General features: G+C 39.6%; 1 protein-coding gene across 1 annotated transcript in view; it reads left to right on the forward strand.

The window, feature by feature from the left end:
• Nucleotides 1-17,932, forward strand: part of LOC109928562 (homeobox-containing protein 1-like) — a 40,395-nt gene that overhangs the window by 9,347 nt on the left and 13,116 nt on the right. The window contains exons 2-5 of the mRNA XM_048612925.1: nt 1,301-1,383; nt 2,995-3,090; nt 4,010-4,104; nt 12,838-12,980. Of these exons, the coding sequence (XP_048468882.1) occupies nt 1,301-1,383; nt 2,995-3,090; nt 4,010-4,104; nt 12,838-12,978 (415 nt within the window). The 3' untranslated portion in view covers nt 12,979-12,980. The remainder of the gene's footprint in view (nt 1-1,300; nt 1,384-2,994; nt 3,091-4,009; nt 4,105-12,837; nt 12,981-17,932) is intronic.

Consider the following 17,932-nt stretch of genomic DNA (forward strand, 5'->3'; position numbering starts at 1 on the left):
TCTCACTCTGCCACATTCCCATGCCAGCCTATGCTCCTGTGTCCATTCCCTATTACCCCTCATACCCTATACACTAACTTTGTGCCTATTGCCACCCACCAGCCTTTCAGCCTTAACGTACCATAGCCAACTCATGCAGTGTCTATGATATTCATGCGCACAGGAGAAAAGATACAGTGCTTTTACTTGAAGTTCCACATTGTATTAAGCAAAGCATCCTAATTCATCAAAATATGTTTTCACAGGTCTGAACTGCTTTGACACTTCTCATTAAGTCTTGAAATTTTTTGCTGCGTTTCATAGGTCTTTTTAAAATTTGGCCACTCTCAAAGGTCTATGGACGAAGTCTGATTTTAATGGAAGCAGCTGATTATTTACATAGCCAGCTGCTTCTGCAAATCATACGTGCATGAATCATGGCTAACCCCCAATCTTGCCCCATGAAAATGGGAAATGCTCTGTTTATGACAGGACATAGAATTTCTGATGTCTTCTGCCATTTTTGCTGTGTTAGAGAGGCTTTCCTTTAAGGCAGAAACCTGCATCTTAGTTATGATAGCCTACAGTGACTCTATTTGACTGTCCATATGAGAATGCAATAGAATAAGGTATTAAAAGGAACAAAAACAAAGTTGCTAGAAAAGCTCAGCAGGTCTGGCAACATCTGTGAAGGAAATAAACAACATTAACGTTTCGGGTCTGGTGACCCTTCCTCAGAACTGGACCCGAAACGTTAACTCTGTTTTCTCCTTCACAGATGCTGGCAGACCTGCTGAGCTTTTCCAGCAACTTTGTTTTTGTTCCTGATTTACAGCATCCGCAGTTCTTTTGGTTTTTATCAGATATTAAAAGGAATGGTACTACCTGTGAAATCATGCAACAATGTGTGTTACTTATCCGGTGACCCTTCCTCAGAACTTGCTTTCATGACACTTGGATGGTAGGAGTGCTTTTGACTTGTCATTTCTATGAATTATCAAACCTTTATTTCATTGAAGACTGAAAGACGAATACTGGTCAGAAATCCACAGTAGTCATTTATTCATCAGAATTTTTATTTACCAAGTCAAGGTTGGTTAACTTCTCTGTTGGTGCCTGTGCTGAGCAGAGGTTTAGGCTTAGCCCATAACCTCACACCCAACTGATAATTAACCTTTACAGTGAAACTCAAATTTACATAAGAGTAACTCAAAACATTTTTACACTCATCTGCTTATTGCAGTGTTTAAGTAATAACAGACAGGACATAACAACTTGAATAAGCTCATAATTGTCCTCTGTTTGATTTCACACCTTACAGTTATTTTGGTGAAAATCAGTATCCAGATGAGGCAAAGCGTGAGGAAATTGCGAATGCCTGCAATACAGTCATACAGAAACCAGGTGAGCAGTGCCTAGAATCAGGTATGGATTGTTGTAAAATAATACAAGCAGAAGGAATCAACCACAAAAAGTCGAAATACCTGGTTTCTGGCAACTAAATGTTTCAAACACTGTCGAAACACAGAACAGTGTTTTGTGTTTGTGAAAATTTGGTGCATGTAGCATCACTTGTACTGAAGACTTTGCAGGTTTCTTATACAACACAGTAAGTCTTTACTGGAAGTTGTCATACTCAACACTCCTGTGCTTTTTAACATTGTTCATAAAGTAGGGATAATAGATCTGTTTAGTGTTGGCAGTTTCACTTTAGCATCATTTGCCACAAATGTTCTAGTTCGTAATACCTCACTCCAGCCTTACCTCTGCCTGGGCCTTGCCCCTTAGCTATAGCTTGTCCCAGGCCTTGCCTCCCACTCTGATCTTACCTTAGGCACTGGGGCTCTTCCCTGGCTGCTGGCTTCATCCCCACTGTGCTGCTGGCTCCACTCCTGAACTCCCACTGACGTTGTGACTCCATCTAGTGGCAGAATCTGTTGAGTGATTGGGATTATGAGATTTCAGCTGGTACCCACACTGACCAGCATTTGCCACTAGGTGGGAACTGGTCAATCTAAATATACTGTATATTGAGTATATTTTTTGTTGTCCATGTATTTCTTTTATAGTTAGTGTGTTTATCTAGCAAGTAATTTAGCTAAGAATGTACTGTATTGCACATGTAAAGTACAGTATTTCAACAAGTAATCTTTTTCCCCACTGGGCAAGAAATGTCCAATGGAACTTAACTCCGGATTTAACATTGATTCCCACTGGAACCTATGATTCACTTAAAGTTGTTTCATTTAACATGACGAATTTAAGGAATGCAACTACAACTTCAAGCAAGCAGTTACTGCACATAAATTACAAAGTCTACATATTTTAAAATGGGTGTACGTAAAGCACTTGTTGAAAGAGATATGAAATTAATACATTGAGAAAAATATTGTTAGTTCTACATAATTCCTAAGTGGCCAGAACTTTAAACTAAGAAATCTTAACACAAACAGCAATGAACTCCCAACACAAAAGCTGCAATTAAGTATCCTTTTGAAATTTTACAAAAATTGTCTTACTCCAAAACAATGCACTCTTAAATGCACAATGACTATGACTACAATGATTATGGAAGTAAAAGTGATCAGTCCTTTAAAATCTATTTATGTGGGAATTAAGAATAGGGAAGGCCTGGACAAAACTTTCAATCAAGCTGCCATCTTAAATCTCCAGTACAGTAGATTTTAAGTGGCTGTTAACTAAGAACAGATGGAAAACCTATCAAACATGTTCAATCAAGCTACCATGCTGTATTCCCAATAGAATACATTAGAGGTTGTTGTCTTAAATTGATCAATATTCCCTCTTTTTTTTTAAAGAAGTAACGCTTTGCATGAATTCTTGTTCAGCTCAAACAATTGAGAACCTTCTAGCTTGTCGATACATTAAGAGAGAAGTTGTTATTAATTGGAAAGTTTTCCAAATACTAAAAATAGTGATACAAGATAATCATACTACATGTGGTGAAGTACTTTCAGTGTAATAGGTTTGCCTACATATTTTTCACTCATACAGGTAAAAAGTTATCAGAGTTTGAACGAGTTACCCCTCTGAAAGTGTATAACTGGTTTGCCAACCGTCGGAAGGAGATGAAGAGAAGAGCAAATATAGGTAAGGCTATTGAAACTTCTGCAGGAATGATTTTATGTTTACTTACAGGTCATAGAATACTTGTTTCATAATTACAACATTGTGAACATAGGAACATAGGAGCAGGAGTAGACCATTCAAGCCTGCTTCACCAGTCAGTGCAATCATGGTTAATCATTCACTCCAATGCCACATTTTCTCCATATCCTTTTAAGTCATTGGTATTTAGAAATCTGTCAAATGTCTACTACTGATCTTCCTCTGTTGTAGAGAATTCCAAAGATTTACAACCATAAAACTTAAGAAATAGGAGCAGGAATAGACAATTTGGCCCCTCAAACCTGCTCCACCGTTCAATAAGATCATGGCTGATCCAACATTTTTCAGGTCCACTTTCTTGCCCTTTCCCTGTAGCCCTGTATTCCCTGACAGATCAAGAATCTGTCTGTCTCAGCCTTAAATATACGCATAGACTCTGCCCCCTCTCCCACCTCTCTGTGGCAAGGAGTACCAAAGACCGTAGAGTTCCAGTGACCACATAGCAAAAAGTGTTTGTGCCTGGTGATCCTCTTAAATTTTTTCAAACTTTTCAAAATAAGTAAATATTTAATGTAGAACTAATTAGGTTGAATGGAATATTGTAAGTAGAACTGAGGCCTCCAATTGCACAGTTGGTAAAGACATGTTGAATGAAAGGCTCCAAGTTCCATCTTCAGTCTATCGTGACTTGCATGCTTTCAGTTATGGTGACAGGAAGGCACAATGATTGGTAATAATGACCTTGGGCTAGGGAAGAGAATACCATCCAGACATTTTACTCATGATTGACCCATGCTGGAAGTCAGACTTGAGTGTACAGAATTAGGCTTGTTTTTAAAATATACGTAATGTGGAGTTTTTTTTAAGGTTAGTTAGTTTCTGATTAATCTTCTTTTCAAAGAAGCAGCAATCCTGGAGAGTCATGGGATTGATGTTCAGAGTCCTGGTGGACATTCCAATAGTGATGACATCGAGGGCAACGACTACTGTGAGCAAGTGAGTCACGACTATTAGAGGTTAGAACTACAAAAGTTCCTTCTTTGAATCTCTTTTCTCTAACAGGTGTGTTGAATAAATGTATAGGTTATGGTCTCAGAAGTTAAGTGGGCTCTTCTCATGCAGTGGTATTGTCACTACACATGGGCCAGGGGACCAGCTTCAAGTCTTACCATCTCTAGATGTGTGTCATAACATGTCTGAACAGGTTGATTAAAAATATCTGGACTCAGAATTTAAGTGGGCTCTTGTGGTGCAGTGGTAGTGTCCTTACCTCTGAGCCAGGATGCCCAGGTTCAAGACCCATCCGCTCCAGAGGTCTGTGATAATATCTCTGAACAGTTTGATTACAAAATACCTGAACTCAGACTAGAAGCTGTTAATAAATTCTATGTCATCTAATAACTATTTGGCAGAAGACAGAATAAAGGTTTTCACTCAAGATAAATTAAAGTGAGTTCTAAATCATTCATTTGTTGGTGGATGCATGTGTTCTGCAGGTATGTATTCTTGAGCATTAATTAATGGAGCATTTGAATAATAAATGAGTTTAGTGAAACTACTTATAATTTTTAAAAAGCATTTAGAAGAATTTTTTAAAGTTTTGAATAGCACTGACTTTGAGTCTTTTGGAGAGGAGAAAAATTCAGAAACATTAGTTCTTGCATTCTTGAAATCTTCACTAACGCGATGGCGTGTGGGGCTAACTGTTTAGATTTGCCAATTGTCACATGAAAGATGCTGTGTCAGTGCTGCGAACAGCATCATACCATTCATCTCGTATGGACCCTCTGTTTGGCCAGGAGAGAATATTGGTAGTATCTATTTCTCTGGGCTAGAAGTCCCACATCAGAACTTGTCGGCCATGGAAATTACATTCATAATGTGGCCAAACAGATAGATAATCAGCCTGTAAATCCTTCCAATGCCCCTGGTAGAGGACAGTAAGGGTGAGAGGGTTTTCTAGTCAGCCATCCTGCAGAAGGCAGTGGCAAACTACTGCAGTACTTCGCATAATAACTTGGATCAATCCAATGGATGTTCACGACCCTTGGCTGAACAAAAATGGGAGAGAAGACTAGCAGAATTACTATTTTAATGACTTAAAAAGGCATTTTCAAATTAAATCAATATTATTTGTTTAATCTTGTCATTTTCTCGCAGCAGAATGAGCTTTGATATAACTGGGTTTTGCTTTTGACAATACATTATTGAAATTCACTAGCATATAAAAACCGGATTAAAACCTAGCCTGGTTAATTTTCTGTTACCAGGCATTGTTTCATGAAACAACAGATTTCTAATTGAAGTGTTTAGAACCTATGTTTGAACCCACCAGCTTCTGGTTAATATGTCCACAAATCTGTTGATTAACAATAGACTGTGAATTGCATCTAATTCACGCCTTCTGAGCAATTCCCTCCACCGTATTTAAAATTTCTTTTTTTGGCTGCATCAAATTCTGAACGCACAGTGTTTTGACTTAATTTAGCAGACACCATAACACAGTTGCTGCAAAATTTGGTCTGGTCCAAAAACAGGCATGCGGATCACAACGAGTGAAAAACCTGAATCCATTGCTTTCAATGCGAGCAAGTGTTCACTATGCTGTGTAGAACTCCATTCCTGAGCAGTGGATGCAAGTTGAAACTTGTCAAAACAAATTAAAAGGAGATGCACTTGGCCTACAATGGATGCTGCATGTGCCTGGGGATGAATATCAAAGCAGCAAGAACATTGAAAAATGGCATAGTAGGGCAGAGAGGGTACTCCAAGGTTCACCAAAGCAGTATTGGAGGCTTTGGTGTAGAAGATGAATAGGAGCAGAACGTAGCATATCTTCAGGTTACCCTAACGGTCCTCCTGATAGCAAAGGCAATGGGGGCATGCCAGCAGTGTAACCCTGAGAACCTGTAGTGGCCTAAGAAGCTTAGTGACTCAATGGAAATCGATGAATGGATCTTCAAATGTCACCCACTAACAGTGAACCACTAAGGTAATCTTCTGGCACTGTAATAGTGTTCCAATACTGGGCCAAAAAGTCTGGGTTCAAGTCCTACCTGCATGGATTTATATCATAACATGTCCAAACAGATTGACTTTAAAAGAAATTACAAATGAACCACTGGTTTCACACATTGCTCAATTCACAATCTCCTCTTCATTCATCAATAATATCTGCCTACCAAGACTCAAACCTCATTTGTAGCTTGACCTTACCATCACACTCAGAATTGCTACAGCCTCGCACCCAGATCACATAACTTTCAGACACTGTCAGTAGGTTAGCCAGCGTAGAATAACATTCACACACATTGCACCATTCTCTGTGGCACTTCTTCCCCCTGCGGGAAATAGTAGCACACAACTTCAGGCAGCTGATCAGCAGGATCAGGCATGGCACCATGTCCTCACCCTACTGGAGCAGATGATGTTCAGCGTTATTGCAGCAGCTGTGACCATTAACAAGGTTGAATGGATTGAAAGTGATGGTACATTCATACCCAAAACTATTTCCCACATCCTACTGATTCCCCACTGATCCCGTGATCTGTTCGTGTTTTCAAGCTGCAGATGGTCTAAGTGGCACCTTTTGATATCCTACTAGGCTCTCTCATAACTCCATCCCTTTACTTTTACCCTATCAGAGCCAAGAAGTGAACCCTGGCCCGGTAGTGATTCATAGAATTTAAAGAAAAAGACTGATGAAGAAGCACTGTTGCACAATCTCAGACTCACAGCCATGAACTTAGATATTGAGACTGTGTGCTTAATTTTGGGTGCAGTTTAAACAGGAAGAGTTTGGATACTGTGAGACAGTGGACATGAGTAATCAGCAATCAAGACCGTTCCAAAAGGTAGCAGAGGTGCGTCTAGATGGGGTCACTCATAAGTTCTCCTGCATGAACTCAGATGAGTACTTTGATCTGGTGACTGACAAAAAAATGCTGAGGGTGTGCAAAATGAAATGCTTGGTGCATTAGCTGATCTGCCAGACAACTTAGAGCTACAGTCAATGAGCACGGAGGGGTCCAGCACCAGATTTACATGGAGCTAGGAATCCATCCTATCCAGGATGGAGATGGTGGCTAGCTCCAATACTGGACTTGTGTACTCAGTTACAATCAATGTGCTCAATATAATGGTGGCTGCCGGATCAGCTTCCATTGCAGTGCATACAGAAGGCTCCCAACCGCATGGATGCTGCAGTGGTACCTTAGACTGAGTCATACAGGCTGCAGATACCCCCAGTGCTCAAAGGGGTTCCTAGGGTCTCCATAATCTATCCTCTGACACACTGATTAATTTGTTGAGGTGTTGCCCAGGAAGAATGGCAGTGGCTCTGTGTGGCATGATCTTGCTGTCCTCACCACACCTGAAACAAGGGGAGAGCTTGCAAAGGGAAAGTCCTTCATGGTAACCTCAGCTGGTGCAGCAATTGAACCCACACTCTTGGCATCACACAGCATTACAGACCAGCTGTCCAGCTGATTAAGCTAACTGACCCCGCAGTTTGTGTGCCACTAGCAATCCTGCAAAGTGACGTGTGTATAGTCAAGTCCACCGTGCAGCACTAGAAGAATGCTTGCTGCACCTTTCTTTGCATACAAAGCACCAGTGACATCCATTGTACAATAGAGGCTGCAAGATGTTGGAGATGTCATCTGATCCAGCTTAGAAAGAGCTTGACACAAGTAGTTTCAAGATCACGGCCACCTCTATAGCTACTGCTAATGCCATCCTCATCTTGCTTGGAGGCTTGGATTTCAGTGAACACCTTATTGAAGTTGAGGCATCAAGCATGCTGTTTGTTGCTGAGGTTGAGACAGGAGTGGAGAAATTAGGCTTATCCAGATGTGTAAAATTACTTCAGAATCTTATCACTTACTCCCAGATACTCATTGCCAATTGATGTTTGCCTTCCCATGCCTTGGTGAATATAGTTCTCTGTGAATGATAGATAATATTTGCAATGATGATACCCCAAAGCCTCATTATTTGTTTTTTTTTTAAAAGAAATGTGTTAGTTGTTTGATTGCTGTATTTAAAATAGAGCAGCCTTTGCCTTCCACAACAATTTGCTATTAACATAGAAAAACATCCTAAGATACTTAATAGAGGCATTCATGCCTGTCCTGAAAGGATACCTAGAATGAGATTTAGAAAAAAAGTGCTGGCTGGAAATAGTAGCTGACACATTTTCTGTTCCTTTCTGAGAAAAGCAAATACAATATTCAAATCATAAACTTTATATAAACACACAGGGGATTTTTTTTGTCAACATAGATTCTTAGCATTGGAAATTCTAGCACCCAAATTCAGTAGGTGCAATGTTGTTATATTGGGATTGGGAAGTTAAAGAATTTTGAGCAAATGTTCACAAATAAAACTATCATCAATGAGATGAAAACTAATGTGAAAGTATTGAAACGTATATATTTGGACAAGACTCCATTTTCTATGTGTTTTTTAGATAAGCTTTGTCATAAATAAGTGACTGGCCAAACACTATTGTTGGTGATATGTATATGCCTGTATCTCTGTGGGGCGAACCTTAGAAAAGTCACCGTACAGAAAGAGGTCATTCAGCCCATCACATCTACACCAGTTTTATAATCTAGCTGTCTATTCTAATATCACCTATCAGTGCCTGGGTCATAGCCTTTCAGGTTACAGAGCTTCCGGTACAAATCTAGGTTCCTTTTAAGTTGAGGGTTTCCACCTCAGCCACCAAACAGGGCAACGAATTCCAAACATCCATCACCCTCTGAGTGAAAACATTTCTCCTTATGTTTCGTCTTATCCTTCTACCAAGCTTTTTAAAACTGTGCCACCTAGTAATTGATTTCTGTACTACATGAAACAGGTTTGTGCCTGTCCAAGCCCCTCATTGTTTTGCATACTTTGATAAAATCATCCTTCAGCTTTCTCTGTTCTAAGGAAACCAACACTAACCTATCCAATCTTGCCTCATAGCTGCAACTTTCAAGTCCTGGCAACATTCTTATAAATCTCCTCTGTATGCTTTCTTACAGCAATCATGTCTTTCTTGTAATGCTGTGACCAGAGCTGCACAAAAAAATTCCAACCAAAAATGCCTAACTAGTGTCTTGTATAGTTCCAGATTACATCTCAACTGTGTTTTTTCCAAGGAAGGAAAGAATCCTGTATGTCGTCTTTACCACCTTCTCCACCTGTCCAGCCGCCTTCAGGGATTGTAGACATGCACACCAAAGTCTTATCTCTTCCTCTAACACCCGCAATATCCTTCCATTTATTGTGCATTTACTTGCTTTACCTGCCCTCTCTAAATGCATAACCTTGCACTTCTTCGAATTGAATTCCATTTGTTACTTTTCTGTTCTCTCAAGCAACCCAGTGATATTTTCTAAAGGTTGACAGGCATTCTCTTCACCCTCAATGACTCAGCCAGTTTCTGTGGCGTCTGCAAATTTTCCCCAAATTCTCGTGGACCCCATATTCAAGTCTAAATTATTATTCTATGCCATAAATATCAAGGTACCCAAGGCCGATTCCAGTAGAACATTACTGGAAATGTTTTTCACTCACAAAATTAACTGTAAACCATTAATCTCTGCAAGTAACAGTAGTCCCAGCTCTCTAATTGATTCCAGTAATTTGCTCACCATTGAGTTCAGACTGACCAGTGTCTCGTTATATGGCCTATCCCTCATACCCTTTTGCTAACATTGTACCATTATCCAGACCTCCAGTCCTCCGGTACTTTATTCATATCTAATGAAGATTGGGAAATGAACCTCAGAGCATTCACTATTTCCTCCTCGACTTCCTTTAACAGCCTTAGGTACAATTCATCCAGCTCTGGTGATTTATCTACTTTCAAAAAGGTCATTCCCTCCAGTACTTCTTTTCTCGTTGTGCTTGTTTTATCTAATCCTCCTCTTTAAGATGAATGTCTGCAATATCCCTCTTCCTTATGAAGGCATAGACAAAACACTCATTGAGAACCCTGCCACATCTTCTGCACCCATGCAGGAGTACCCATGTCCATCTCTGATAGGTTTGTCCTTTCCTTAGTAATCCTCTTGTTTTTGACGTACTGATAAAATATCTTTGGATTTTTCTGAATTTTACCAGCCAATGTTTTTCCATTCATCTCTTTGCTTTCCTAATTTTGTTTTTCACTTCACCCCTGTACTTTCTATACTCCTCTAACCTTTCTATGTATCTCATTTTTTGGATTATCATAAACTGTATCTTTTTGTTTTATCTTACCCTGTGTACTGCTGGATAACCAGAGGACTGGCATTAAAGATCTGGCATTAAAGCCTATTTTCTTTGTGGGGCCAATAGGTTGTATTTGTATAGTACCTTTTAGCATACTAATGCATTTTAATGTATTTCATTGAAGCATTCCCAAATAAAGTTTAACAGAGAAGGGCAAGGAGAGTACCATGGTGACAATCTGTAAGACGTCAGTTGCAGCATGATAAGAGGTGTTTTAGTACGGTGGCAGGTGCAGAGACCTAATTGAAAGGATACGGATGTGGAGTTGTGGGAAAGATGAGTACAGATTTAGGAGATAATAGCATGTTTAAGGACTTTGAAGAGATAGGGAAAATGGGGCTTTAAGCCGGGTCCGACCCATCTCCTGCACATCTGCCCTCACCTCCTCTCTTCCCTCCTGCAGCAGCGATACGTTTCCCCTTGTCCTTACCTACCATCCCACCAGCATCCACATCCAGAAGAATGTCAGCTGCCATTTGCTCCACCTCCACATACATATTCCCCTCCTCCCCCGTGTCCATCTTCTGCAGGGCCTGTTCCCTCCGGGACACCCTAGTCCATTCCTCCTTCACTCCCAACAACCCCCCACAGCCACGGCACCATCCCCTGCACCTGCCCATTTACTTCCTCCCTCCTCAGTATCCAAGGGCCCAATCATACCTTCCAGGTGAAGCAGCACTTTACCTACATTTCCCACAATCTAGTCTACTGCTATTGCTGCTCATAATGTAGGCTCCTCTACACTGGGCAAACGAAACGTAGACTGGATGACTGCTTCGCAGAACATCTACATTCTGCCCACAAAAAAGACCCTGAGCTCCCAGTTGCCTGCCACTTCAACACACCACCCTGTTCCCTGGCCAACGTTTCTGTCTCTGGCTTGCTGCAGTGTTCCAGCGAAGCTCAACGCAAGCTGGAAGAATAACTCTTCATTTTCTGCATGGGAACCCTGCAGCCTTCTGGACTCAATATTCAGTTCAATAATTTTAGGGCCTAAACTTTCCCATGTCCTAGCCCCCTACTCCACACACCAGGCCTGTTATCATATAGTCTGCCATTACACGTTAGGTATTGTAGCCACTGACAGTCTCCATTAACAGCTATTCACCCTCCTAACCAGATCATTATCCACTCCTTTGTCTGTCCAACTGTTCTTCTGTCTGTTTGGGCTCTAACCCCACCTATCATTTAAGCCTTATCCCCTCCTCCCACCCTATCTTCTGCATATAAACTGATATTTTCCTAGCTACCATCGGTTCCGAGGAAGGGTCACTCGACCTAAATCGTCAATTCTGACTTTTCTTCATAGATGCTGCCAGACCTGCTGAGCTTTTCCAGTAACTGCAGTTTTTGTAGGGAAACTTGAAGATGGGTGGTAGTTTACAAAGCTGGTGAGGTCATGTGTTGTTTTGTTGAGAAGAGATCCGATTACAGGAGATGAGAAGGAATGGGGGACAGCAGCTGAAGACAGAGAGCTGTTAACAACATCAGCTGGCAGGTGAATGAGGATGGGAAGTGCGGTAGTCAGCAGTCATCAAGATTGAAGTAACATGAAGTGGATCTCATGGACAAGTTTAGCTCAGTGGATGAATGCTGGAGATAGGAGAGAAACTAGAGAATGATACGTGTTTATGTCTGAAGCAGTGGGAAATCTGAGAAGATGTTTGGAAGGGGGGCTAGTGGAAGGGAGGGAAGGGAAAAGGAGCTAGTGAGCTCCTCACACATGTAGGAGTTGAGGGGATGAAAACAGATGAAAGGAGATGGTTTTCAGTAGAGAAAAGAACCCAAACATTATCTTTGTGTACCAGGATAATCCTAGATATCGAGCAATTTTGACAGATAGGTACAGCACCTGACAGTGCTGAATGTGGTTCAGCCAGATCTGGCACCGAATGGCTAAACCAGTTGTCTTCTCTATTTGTCGTATTTATTGATTTAAGTAGGGAGTGATTACACGCTAGGATGCATTGCCTGAAATTCTGGTAGAGGCAGATTCATCGTGGCTTTCAAAAGGAAATTACTTAGACAACTGAAAAGAGGACATTTGCAGCGCCATTGGAAAAGGATGGAGAATTGGGGGTAGCCAAATTGCCCAAATAGAGAAATGGCATGGGCTGAATAGCCTCTTCTGCTTTAACCATGTTGTGATTCTCTAGACCTGTGTTCCTTGGACTTAGAGGAACAGAGGTGAGAGCTGAACCAGGGATAAAGGGAATGAAGTGCAGGTGACGCTGTGATTGAGTTAATCGAAAGCTCAGACATTTCTCAGTGAATGGAAACCCAATTGAAGTTTGGAAAGTGTAGGTTTACCTGAAATAAGAGTTTTATTTTGAACAGAGCCAACACTGGAGGAAGAAGACAGACGAACACGTATTAATGCTGAACTGTAAGATTATTTGATTTTTGTTAAATCCAGTGCTACTTATATGGCAGTTTGTGTTTCTCCCCTCCGCCTCTCCATAGGATGAAAATACTTGCCATAGTGATCATCAGCAAGACCCTATCTCATTGGCTGTTGAAATGGCAGCTGTCAATCATTCGGTCCTAGCTTTGGCCAGCCAGGGTGGAAGTGAGATCAAGACAGAAGCAATCGACGATGATTGAACGTAAGGCTGAAGGCAATCAGGATTATATAATGTTATAGACTATAGCCACCTTCTTCCCTATTATATGTACTGTTCTGCAACAGACTATTTAGATGTATATTTATCATTTGTTTGTTCGCTGTGCGTTAAATTGAAAGAGAAGTTCTCATATCATTTTTATAGCTGCCTATGTGATCATCTCATCTTAACATATCAGTGAATAGAAGTTGTCAGGTGTGACTTGTGCTAAGGTTTGCTGACAGCTGACTGTGAACTTAACAACCATGTTTTTAATGTATTACTGCACATTACCCAGTACAGTTGAAATTATTAGCTGAAGGAAAAGTAAAAGCATTTTCTATTTTCTACATAGCTAGTTTTTTATTAGGGAGGTACGAACAAAAAAAAGTCAAATCAGACCAAACTGACCCAAAGTTGGAAGTTGTATGGGCCCGGAACTCTAGCTCTGTAGTGTATTCCTGGTTCGATCTTCTGGAAACGAAGGAACTGGTGGTTCCATACACACCCATACCATATTTTACATTGGGCAGTGCAGAATGGGATTTGTTCGTTTGCTCCTACTTTTTAGCATGTGTATAAATCAAGGGTAGGGTCACTATTCTACCGCTGGTTCTGTTTGGTCATTCCCTGATTAAACAATTGCCCTCTGAATTTTATTTTTAAAATTTCTTTTTGTGATTTACTTGTAGAAGTTTTGGTTGTACACCAGCCTCCTAGTGTTCTTTGGATGAGCTGCCAACCCTATTTTCACATCTGTTTATGTATGTGCAATTAAATAGTGAAATTTACAACAACTAAAGCATGCTTATTAGAATCTGCGTCTCAGGTTAAGGAAGAACAAAATTTTTGGATCTGACAAATATCCTTGATAAGTGACAGTCCCTGGTTGCATTCTACCAATTTCCAGTTCCCCAGAAGCAAGATTTTGTTTAATTGAAAAAAAACTTCAATAATGTAATGCTGTCATCAAATGTTCCCTGTATCTGTAATTGGGGTTAGTTTTTATCAATTTTACACTGCATAAAAGAGTGTTACAAAATCTAATTCCACATTAAATTTGATATCGGAACAACTAACTTGATAGTTTACTATGGGGAAAAATCTAGCGCAGGAATTAAACAAAATGCTCACAAATAGGATCCACTGCTAGGAACGGTGTTATATAGATTTCAATATATCCGGTGTTTTGGCATCATAAGATGTAGGAGCAGAGTAATATGGTGTAACGGCTATTTGTAAAACAGCAGTTTTGCTTCAAAAATTACACTTCTGGTTATTTGGAAATTGGTGGGAATAACACAGTGGCTGCATTTATCAGGGAAGGTTAAAAAAGCTACAGCAGGACAGTTGAATTTGCTATTGAAGCTTGCCTTTTCTTGTATTGACTGAGAAGTGTCATTTTATTGTTAGAGACATTCAGCTGTACTGTCCTACTAGTTTAATGAGATTATGTTAAGTGTAAATGGATTAGATATGTGAATGAACAATGGCAATATTCAAGATTGTCAGATTCAAAACTTTGTGTTCATTTGTAATCTGGGTGCCTGCAGAACAGGAAACTCAAGTGACTTTGTAAGTGGCTTTTCAATGTTGTAAAACTTTCTCAGCCAAGAGTTACCTTTTGCTGCATTGTCTCCACGATGCCCAAAGATGGAGAAAATTTGTGTTATTGATTTTTCTGTAAATGTTTCTTTACCCAAAGTTTAAAGACTCTGATTTATGTCACTGAAAGGGATCAGAATTGTTCCCCTTGAAGCTACTGTTGTTGACAAAAGGTTCAAAAAAATGAATAAGTCTGAGCAGTACTTTTTTTAAAACATGTCATAGCTGTGGATTAATTCTAGACTGTAATTAATAATCCAGATTCACGATCATTCCTGCTTCGTGTGAAGTAGTTCGGTAAAAAACTTGAGTTTGGTAATGTGGCAGAGAACCTAGAACCAAGCTGGTCTAGTCCCAGTCTATAATGATGCTGGTTTCCAAGCTAACAATGCTTTAATACTGTCCCTGAACACTGCTGCTAGGAATGACAAAAAAGTTGCCTATATTAATTTGCTTGGTTGTCATGCCAGTGACACAGGAAAAAGTGTAATTCAGTAATAAAACTTGCTAAGTATTATTTTGATTATTACCATAGTCAGTATTCTATACGGTCTGATCTTTGGTTTATGCAGTCTTGATCTAAGGTTTCAGCTATTTCCATCTATCTAGGTATATATTGCTAGAAGCATTATAAGCTTCTGACTTTCAATGAAAGATGAACTGGGACAAAAGTATCAAAACCAGAAATTGCTGGAAAAACTCAGCAGGACTGGCAGTATCTTTGAAGAGAAATCAGCGTTAATGTTTCGGGCCTGGAAGGGTCACCACACCCGAAACATTAACTCTGATTTCTCTTCACAGATGCTGCCAAACCTGCTGAGTTTTTCCAGCAATTCCTATTTTTGTTTCTGTTTTACAGCATCCACAGTTCTTTCGGTTTTTATTTGGGACAAAAGTATTTTCTTTTCTCTAAGATGTTCTAGTTGTGTCACTGTTCAGGATGTTGCCCTTTATCATTATACGATGGATGCTTGTGTTGAAACATTTACAAACCTTAACATTATACTTTGCCACTGTTGCTGTAGAACACAAATGTCCTCACGTGGAATTCTCTTGTATGTTTTTTAAAAGGCATCCTAACTCATTTGTTAATTTCAAATGGCTTCAGATCTTCACCAAAGCAGTGGGGGCAAGAAAGGCATACAAATACTAATATTTGTAGCATGTAACTTTGACATGACAGTTTATCTACGGAAGGAAAATCCTTAAAACGTTACTATCTGAAACATACTATACACTGTCAAGCAGCCTGCAATAGAAATAACAAGGAAGTAAAAAGATATTCTGCGAAATAGAATTTCAACCCTGTGCTTTTAAACATTGAAAAATATGAGGGGTCTATGCTAGAAAGATGTAAAGTTATATAGGCTGAAGGTAAAGGAATATGGAACTTTGAGCGATTGTAACAACAAGTGAGAGCTACCACAAGATGCTGTAGTGTACATTCATATGTAGCAATTTTGCATGTTAACAAGGTTACACACCAATTGCTCATTTTTATCCATGTATTCTTCTGGGAAATGATCTGTTTCAGTGCACAAATTCAGACATATTCTTCCACCTGCTTCAGACGTTAAATACCAATTAACAGGCAGATGTGTTTTGCTTTCTGCTTATTCGTTTCTTAAAGATGTGTTTTTCCAGTAAGAGAATCAGGAGGGAGCCAGCAGGGAAGCATAGAGGCATTGTAAGGAGCATCTTAACTCTAAAGCAAACTGTAGGCATGTTAGCTAGTTCCCATTTCACAAGACAAACTCTTAGAGACTGAGGTTTGCCGGTGGAATGGAGCCTCCTAGGTGCAAGCTCTGGGAAGAAGATCACCAGAACAATGTGGCAGGTGTCAGTCAGTATGAAGTTTCTCACTACCCAACCAAGATAACACATTGTGCCATGAATGGGGGCTACATTGAATTCACTGCTGGGATTTGGTAGTAGACAGAGAGAGGCAGGATTTTTTTTAGAAAGATATGGCGTGCCTAAAGTACAAAATTACATTGACTGTACAAAAATTGCTGGTTAGTAAGCATTGTAATGTTCCAAGGTACTCATCAATGAAAAAGGGGTGTGACTCGAAGAACATGCAATTAATATGAAAATATTTGTATTAGTAGTAATAGTAATATTAGTAATGCCCAAAGAATTTTACATATTAATTGTGGTTTCTAAGGAATGTTCACAACATCTCAGCATTATGAGGTTTATTCAACCCTTGGTGAGTAAACAGTTAGCTCTGCAGAGATTCAGGCTATCCATTTGAAACATAACTCATAACATAGCTATACAATTGTATACCCATCAAAAAAAGAACCTACAGTAAGTCATGCATGTGAGTTCAGAATTCAGCAAGTAGATATTTGATATGTTGAAAGATGTTTTATATTTGGACTATACGCACATGGCTGTATGATGTGCTTAGTGGAGAGCTAATACAGTGGTGATGGTGCATTGCTGCTGTACAGGGTTGTTTACCATTGGCCTCCCTTCTGCGTGTGTGTAATTTGTATTTTCTATCATCTCTATTGTCCTTTAATTTATCCCAGAAGTTATTCATTTTCCAGCAATATTGGCTTATGGAGCAATATTCAAAATGGTTAAAATTTTGTTTAATTATCAAAGTATGTAAAAGTCTTTTGGATTGAACATCCTTGTTATCTTTAAATGGACTATAAAACATCTGCATTTCCAGAAGGCACACAAGGTGAAAGTATTAATTCCTCTGTTTAAAAAAAAAGTGGTAATATTCCCATTTAATGCAATGGCTGTGGGAAAGAGGAATTGCATCATGATTTACTTAGAGCAGCATATTGAATGCATGAGCTGCTAAGAGCTGTTTGGCTGATTCTAATTTCTGATCATGGTACAAACTTGTCTAATTATTATAGATGGACCAACAGAATTCTCTAATATAAATGGAAATCAGAAAGTGATGGAAATACTAATAAAAGTAACAGAATTAACATTTCAAGTTGAAAATAACTCCTCTTCAGAACAGTCTTCTCTCCCTCTCCTGCTCCCCAAATAATTTATAACAAATTAAAGAATGTGAGTTTTGGGGGTCCCAAGCCTCATGATTAATGGGCAAAAAAAAAATCACAGGCAAAGTTCTTGTTATTTTTCCAATGAGCAGTGGATGCACAGAGTATTAGAATGCTCCGTCATAGCTTCGACAATTGTTTTCAAAGAACTTGCTTTGGAACTAAAAGAAAGAAAATGTAGAGGGGATTGACAAAGCAAACATGCAGTTTTTCTATAAAGGTTACCGATAGAGGTAAGGATGTCTGGCTGAATAGTAGAAAAGAATAGACTTGATGGGTGATTTAGAGTGATGATCCTTAATTTTCAAAAATACA

The sequence above is a fragment of the Rhincodon typus genome, chromosome 27 (genome assembly GCF_021869965.1).
Source record: "Rhincodon typus isolate 14 chromosome 27, sRhiTyp1.1, whole genome shotgun sequence".
Taxonomy (NCBI): Eukaryota; Metazoa; Chordata; class Chondrichthyes; order Orectolobiformes; family Rhincodontidae; genus Rhincodon; species Rhincodon typus.